General features: G+C 33.6%; 1 protein-coding gene across 5 annotated transcripts in view; it reads left to right on the top strand.

Annotated features, from left to right (window-relative positions):
- LOC102586429 (uncharacterized) overlaps nucleotides 1-5,025 on the top strand; it is an 11,690-nt gene extending 6,665 nt beyond the window's left edge. For 3 of the 5 annotated variants that reach the window (XM_006359750.2, XM_006359752.2, XM_015314578.1), the window contains 6 exons: nucleotides 1,944-2,031; nucleotides 2,136-2,293; nucleotides 2,651-2,693; nucleotides 3,060-3,125; nucleotides 4,216-4,293; nucleotides 4,740-5,025. In XM_006359750.2, coding sequence (XP_006359812.1) covers nucleotides 1,944-2,031; nucleotides 2,136-2,293; nucleotides 2,651-2,693; nucleotides 3,060-3,125; nucleotides 4,216-4,293; nucleotides 4,740-4,868 — 562 coding nt within the window. In that variant the 3' untranslated portion in view covers nucleotides 4,869-5,025. Of the gene's footprint in view, nucleotides 1-1,943; nucleotides 2,032-2,135; nucleotides 2,294-2,462; nucleotides 2,694-3,059; nucleotides 3,128-4,215; nucleotides 4,294-4,739 lie in introns of those variants that run through there. The other 2 variants (XM_006359753.2, XR_001475092.1) reach the window with 2 other exon arrangements.
- The last annotated feature ends 3,096 nt before the right edge of the window (nucleotides 5,026-8,121 follow it).

The raw sequence follows: 8,121 nt of genomic DNA, 5'->3' as shown, positions 1-8,121 counted from the left end.
GACCGTAGATCGATCTACGGTCCGTCAATCCCCTCCGTAGCTCCACACTTAGAATCTTCAAAAATCAGGTACTGGAACCCTCGCAGTATCACTCTACGGATCAACAGTACGGTCCGTAGATCAATCTACGGACCGTCAATAGACGCCGTGGTTCCACACTTGGTCAGATTTCCCTGATTTGTCCTCCATGCCTTGCCTGCTGATCTACGGTCATCACCTACGGACCGTGAATGGACCTACGGTCCGTAGATCACCTCCGTGAATGCCTTTCTTCTGCATTTCTTTCAGCTGTCTCTACACTTCCGCACCTGAACGTCTTTCCTGCAAAACATGATAAAAACACATCAAAACCAATATAAAAAGGCCTTAGACACACACAACTTGTAAGTGAAACGTATTAGAAATACCGTAAACTCACGGTATATCAATGGAGGATTGGCAGAAGATCAGGAAGCCATAAAAGAAGAGATATGAAGTAATAATCTATATAAGGAACCTGTCAAATAGAGACTCTGCTTTGGACAGAAGATATCCCCAAAATTAACGTGGAAGAAGAGGATCGGTTCCAAAGATTTTTTAGTGAATAGGCGGAGGACAAAGCAATCAAAACGCAAAGGTAGTTAAGCCCCTAGCCCTAATGGTCTCACAATGCCATTCGACCATAATTGGTAGCCCATAATTAGGGGAGGCCTTCTGCATGCAATCCACAAATGTAAATAATCGAGAAAAGTTTCATCTCTCATACATTGGCGTGATACCTAAGAATGATAAGGTTGAAAAACTTGAGGACTTTAACAGTACTAATTCTCAAAAAAAAAAAGAAAAAAAAAGAGGACTTTAAGCCTGTCAACCTAGTGGGGAGCTTCCACAATTCATCATTAAGTTGCTTACAAAATCTCAAAAATGTTATGAAGAAGCTCATGGCTGATACATAAACAACATTCATAAAAAGGGAGTCTATAGATTGTATTCATTACTGCCTGAGTCACAAATGAATACTTAGAGAGAAGGAGGCAAGTAAAGCAGGGGTAATCTATAGAAAAAGGTTTCAATCATGTTAATTGGAGTTTTCTGTTCTGATAAGAGAAATGGTACTCACTCAAATGGATAAACTGCATCAGTTAGTGCATTTCTTTGTTATAATGATAGTGGATGATATTAATTTGATGCTAAAGAAAGCCATGCACTTGACATTGATCTGTCACTTTTACATTGAGAGAGGAAGTGTCAATTCTTTGGCCATCTCTCACCTTACCTTATATAGGCTGATGACATTCTCATAATATGTGATACAGATAATAGACAGTTTGAGTATATTGAAATCATCCATCTTTGGTTTTGGCCATCTCTAGACTTTATATAAATCTGGAGAAAAGTTTCCTCTTTCCTGAAGTTCAGAAACTTGAGAACTGGCTGCTAATTTGGGAAGTAATATTGGATCTTTACCTAACTATGTACTTAAGCATATGCCTTTGGTGTGGCCTTTAACTGAGCGTACATCTGTAGTGGAGTCATTGTAAAGGTGGAGAAGAAGCGGTAATTGAAAAAGACAATCCTTATGATATGTGGGAGACTGACTTTAATAAACAGCGTGATGGATGCTTCCCCAAACTATGCAATATCTTTATTCCTATGCCAGCATGGATAGAGGAAGACAGGGATAGAAGAAATTTCTTATGGGAAGGGAACAAAGAGAAAAGTAATTCTATCTAGACAGTCTCCCTATGAAAGCTATTATTTATGTTGGTACCTAAGTTAGTGAGCATGAGTTGGTTGTTCACAGGTTGCAGTATGTAGAAGCTTTACTAACTAAGATCTTAGATTGCATTTTTAACACACATGGTCTTTCAGATGACAAATAACTTAATTTGTTAACTCTCTTTTTTTTTGTTTGGCTTAAATATATTTGAGAAATTTATTCAAAGAAAAAAATCACATTGCAGATTGTGGCATCCATCTTCACTTATGTTCATGCAAAATTTGGACTTAGGCGGTGGAAATTCTGTATTAGCAGTTGCAGAAGGTTGCCAGGTAATGTTTCTATGTTATTTTTTATCTCTTATGTTGGAATCATGCAGAGAATGTCTTGTTCTTTGCTGATTCTTTTCATGCTCTGCACTCCATACTGGCTGCAGCTGACAATATGGGACTTGCGAATGAAAGAAAAGGGTGGTTGTGTGCGTCGAATCTGTGGATCTGTAGGAGATAACTTGTATGCAGTCTGTAATTCTTCAAAAGGTACTATTGCGGCAGGTGGAGCTGATCGCACTGTGACTGTCTATGATCCTCGCAGGTTATCTCCTCATAAGGCTTTACTTTGCTTTTAGTGGTTGTCTAGTGTTGATCTTACAGTGTGCTTGTGTACTTGATCAAATTTCAGATAACTTGGAATATACTATGTTAAGGAATTCGTTCTTGTCTGTTATCTCATATATTTCTCGTCTTGTGCATTCTTTTGAAAGGAATATTGCCAGTTCTAGCACTAGGATATGTTCACACTTCCAAATTATATTGAAATCTACAATTTTCTCAGCTTTCTATGTTTGCTTCAGAGTCCTGACAGGTAACATAGTTCCCGGCAGGTTTGGTTGTGTAAGAGGGTTGATTTATTTTCCTAACACACTGATATAAATATACATTTCTATTACAGGTGGTCAGCAGTGTCGAGATGGCTAAACTGCTCTAAGTATGAGGTCAATCTTGTCCTCCCCCTCTCTCTCACACACACACATACATATACACCCGTTTTTTTTTTTTTTTTTTTTTTTTTAACATATACACACATTTATTTTTATATTAGTAGTTGTTTTCTGTCAATAAGGTATCAAAGGAATTTCTAAAAAGAAGTCCAGCCAATAGTATCCTTGTCTCAAGTGAGGCCACAATTGAAGTTGTCTGGTCAAAATTTGCTTTCATCTCATTTTTGGTTACTTAAATCTCAAGTAACATTCTTTTTGGGTTCTTTTTCCATATCCTTGCTGTGCATCTTTTCTTTCATGATTCTTTTATTACGCCTATGCTTTGTGTTATAATTACTATAATGTCTCATGCTGCTACAGATAACTGGACTTGCTTTCTCTTCCGTTGATCCTGAATATGTCTATGTACAAGGAGTTGACTACGAGGTGACTATTTCACAACTAACCTTTTATAGTTTTCATAAATCTTAAATAGAGAATCTGAGTTTCATCTTTACTCCAGCATATATCCTCCCTTCCATAAAATGCAGTACTCCCTAGATCCAACATTGATGTAAAATTTCAGCACAGCTACTAGACATTTACATGAATCTTAAATAGACTTAAATAGAGAATCTGAGTTTCATCTTTACTCCATCACATATCCCTCCTTCGATAAAACGTAGTATTACCTATATCCAACCTTGACGTAAAACTTCAGCATAGTTACTAGACACTCCTTGAAAGGATGTTCAAACTCTTTTTTCGTTATTCCAACTTGTAGCCTCATTTCCTTTAAACATAGTTCTTCCTGTTAAAATCCAAAATTGCTGTAGTTTTTAAGCGTGGCAGACAACTCCTACCAAAAATAGGTATTTTCCCTCTTTCTTTCTCTCCAGGACTCTGAAGTTCATTTGAATGATGGAAGTCAATATCTCCCCCTACATGGTAGATTACATGTTCATCTACTATGATTTCAATGTTATTAGTTATTAGTAAAAGCATAAAGCAAAAGCAAATTTCTCAAAAAGTAAAAGGACAAAGCAAACCGTGCATGTGATACCTGGTTCTTGCAATTTAGTTTTTCCCTTCTGCAGATTTTTTTTCCCTTTTCATATTTAACATTACCATTCACTATTGCCAGTTTTGAAACATCAGTCTGAACATAGTGATCCCCGGGGGTGTATTGCCCTGTGAAATGATACTGACGGTGTTATCGATTTTTTGTAGTTTTGAGGGCTAAAATGACAATGTTTATAACTTGAGAATTTAAAAGGCTTTGTACCACATCTATCTAGGCTTTCATTTTAATTCCATGCTATACGTGGTGCATTTGGACTTTTGTTCCGCATCACAACCATAATTCAAGTTGTGATCAATTTGGTTCTTTATACCTCTCATTTTTCTCCTTTTTCTTGGGATATTTGAGAGAGCCATTAGTTTGAACTGCAGGTATGACCTGCAAGGATTAGACAAACCTATATACTTCCTGTGACTCTATTGTTTGATGACAGATTTGATATATACTTCTTCACAGGTTGTCTGTGGACGATGGCGTGAAAGCAAGAAAATATTTTCGTATCGAGGAGATTCTAATTGGCTCGGATTTAGCAAGGTAAGAACAAAGTTTAAATGCAGTATGCAAATTATCCGAGTCCAGTTGGCTAATTTGCTGTAAATAACTTCCACCTATGCAATTTCGTCAACGGAAAATCGATCAGCAATGATGAGAAAATTTACATTTGTATAAGACCTAACATTCTTGTAAACCCTTTGGGGTTGCCTAGTGGTTTGGGCTTGGGACTTCCATGTTGGAGGTCTCAAGTTCGAAACCCCTTGCCAGTGAAAGCAAGGGGTTTGCCTTTTGGGTCGAGCTCGTTGCACCGGGGTGCGGGTTACCTCTCTTATGTGGTTTGCGAGCTATTGCATAGGAACGGGGGTTTTACCATGTGTGCACCCAAAGGTAGCGGCTGCCGGTTTCCCTCGTCATCAACAAAAAAAACCCTAACATTCTTGTAATTCCACCTCCATTTAATTCATCCAATTGTTATTTTTTGACAGTGTTCAGACAGGGATGTCTTGGGAGGTTGGTCCGACTCAGGTAGCATATTTGTCGCTGATATTCGTGCAGTGAACGGATTACACCTGTCAAATGACTTAGATGTCCCTGCAGCAACCAGTTTATTTTAATTTGTTTTTAGGACGGGGCAGGGCGTATGCCTTAGAATTTGAGGCGTAAGCCCCCCACGTTAAATTTAACTTTTGTTGGTTTGAAGTATTTTTTGCTATAGATCATGTTTTCTTTATCCGTTTATATAATTTTGAAATGGTACTTATAAGTTACTAATGAATGAGCCAACACAACAAGTTCTTTCTTTTTATTTTATTTTTGTAATTTCCTTTCAAGACTTTTGTCAAAATTATTCTCTTTGGATATGAAAATGTAATACTTTCAATTATTATAAAATTTTCTGCAAATTGAACGAGTCAATTTAGATGAATCTTTCAAAGGTCAAGATATGTAGGCATTGAGGAGACAAGATCAACTTGAAATTAAGCTATTTTATTATCTTCTCAATTATTTTTGGACCCTATAAAAAGTTTATAGAGTTCCAATAGGGTGGGTCCACCCCCAAAATAAAACTTTTGGACAATACTTAATATGGACCTACCTTTATCTAGACTAACCCCTCCAATGCCTATGGAATTGTACCACCTCACCACTCCAAAACCCTAACTACCCAAAAAAAGGGGGAAAAGAAAATACTACTAGTATTAAAATAAGTAGATAACTTAGCAAGGGTGTGACTTAGTGGTTGATGGATTAAAATTATTAAATTTCAAAATTTCACCGATAATTTTTTCTTATTTATCCAAGCTTTAGTGATGGAATTTTACTTTTTATCTATGCCGATATCATGATTCAATTGAGAGGTGTTCAAATTGACCTGAACACCAAAATTATAAGAAAATAGATAGGTCACTTAATTTATTTCTTTATTTTTTATGTTCCACTATTCTAATAAATGCAAGTTGCAATCAAGGGGTTTTTGATAGTGACAAAAAATCAGTTTTGGAACAAAACTAGTAAAAAAGTTGGGATTTAGTGATGGAACTATATCCTACTAATTTTTTGGACTATGGACCCTAGAGTTGTGGGACTTTGCAAAATCACATGCTTTGTGCTTCTTCCTTCTTTAAAGTTTTTGTATAAATCTAATTTAGTAGTAGCTCAATTTTTAATGACTTTTTTGGTCATTTTTATTTGCTCACTGTATACTAAAAGTAAATGTTCATGTTACTTGTTTAGTTTTTAAAAAATTATTATCTTATATCAATTTTATCTTAATTATTAAGTATTATTTTTCAATGTATTTTTTTAAAATACATATCATTTTGTTAATTACTTCTTAAGGAGTTTGTCAAATCGAATATAAATAAATAAAAATAAACAAATGAAATGTTACTAGTAAAGGCAAAACAAATAAAAGTGAAATAATTAAGTGACTAAAAGTTCACTTAATTACCTTACTTTTCAATCCCCTAAAAAAAGTGGTTTAAGGATAGGTAATATATTATGAGTATAACTATAATATAAAGGAAACTTTTGGAAAAGTGAAACTTGAAGCACAAGTTTTGGCACTTTTTTTATGGATATTACTAGTTAATTATTAGGGATCCTAATTATTAATCAATTAACTCCTGATTTGATTGGTTTTCGACATTTGACTAGTTGATTTTCTGGAGAAAAATAACACCTCAAAACTACCCCCATAGACAAATAGCAGCTAACCTTCTACCCCCTCCGTTTAAAAAAGAATGGTCTAGTTTTTCTTTCAGTCTATTTCGGGAAAAAAAATGACTCATTTCCTTTTTTGGCAATACTTTAACTTCAACTGTCCACGTGATATATTTAAGACCACAAGATTAAAGGACATTTTGGTACATTTGACATAACTTTAATTTATAACCACAAAATTAAAAAGTCTTTTTTCTTTTCTTAAACTTCATTCTAAGTTAAATTAGGTCTTTTTTTTTTGTAACGGAGGAATTAATATTTATTTCAAAATACAAGGAACAAATCTTGTTGCAATAATATTGATAAAAGAAAAAATAGAAGATATTCATTTCTCCGACTATTAGGATCGCTTGGTTGATGGAATAAGAAATTAAGAATATTGAGATAAATTGTGAAATTATTGTTTTTCATATTTGGTACAATTTTTTATGACATAATTATACCTCTTTCTATACCATATTTTATATGGGACAGCAATTTTTACATTACTAAAATGAAACAACAAAATACTCCCTCCGTTCCATTTTATATGAGGTAGTTTGACTCGGTACGGAATTTAAGAAAAAAATGAAGACTTTTAAAACTTTTAAAGTAAAATGAATGATAGAAATCTGTGTAGTTGTAACTCATTTCATTAAAGGTAAAATGAATATTTTACAGTTAAATTGTTATTTAATATAAAATTGTGTCATTCTTTTTTAAATATTGGGACAGAGGGAGTAATACATTTGCCTTTTTTCGATGCTTTCTCCCAACGTTTTGTAAGAAAAGTCCAATTAAACTAAACACATGTTTTATATATATCTCATTTTTAATCCAACGTAATCTAATATTTATCGATAAAAATATATTTACTAAAGAAAATCCTATCATTATTTAATTTTTATATTATAACTTTGAGATAACTTGCCAGCAATCAACTCTTTTTAAAAGGGATAAGAGATGCATATTGATATATCCTCTTAGACATGTGGATATGTTTAATTAAAATGTTATAATCTTTTTAATCTAATAAATAATAATTAATTGTGATTCCATGCTTCTTAAGCTTATGACATATCCCTATAATAATTCTGATATATCAAAATAGTTGAGACTTGAGAGGACGGAACACCACAATATTATATAACATGACCACCATCTAAGTTGGCCATTTAATTTACTCATTTTATTTAATTATGACAACAACTTGATAGTTCAATTATTCACAAATTCTTATGACATTCTACCATATTATCTTTGGTGATGGTGATAGATTTTTCTAATATCTTAAACCATTAAAATATTTTATACATTTTTGCGTTGCACGATGAACTTAATTATTAAAAAATAGCTTCGAGAAGAAGACCCCAAGCCTACTAACTATATATAATATAAATTCATGATATCTAAAATATAAATCTCTTTCGTTACAACAATTCTTTGTTTCGATGTGATTAATAAGACGTGGATCGTTCATGTATCTTAATTTGTATAATGTATAATGATATGATGTGAAGAAGAGTTGAACTTTAAAATTAAAAATAAATATTTCTACATGTTTTAGTTTTGTTGATAGAGTTATTTAATATTCGTTGTTAGTTGGAGAGAATTGGAATGTTATGAAATTAGTTGAGATGTACGTAAGTTGATCCGAACACCATC

The sequence above is a fragment of the Solanum tuberosum genome, unplaced genomic scaffold (assembly GCF_000226075.1).
Source record: "Solanum tuberosum cultivar DM 1-3 516 R44 unplaced genomic scaffold, SolTub_3.0 scf00294, whole genome shotgun sequence".
Taxonomy (NCBI): domain Eukaryota; kingdom Viridiplantae; phylum Streptophyta; class Magnoliopsida; order Solanales; family Solanaceae; genus Solanum; species Solanum tuberosum.
Note: the sequence above shows the minus strand (reverse complement) of the source record. Positions and strands in the feature narration are given on the sequence as shown.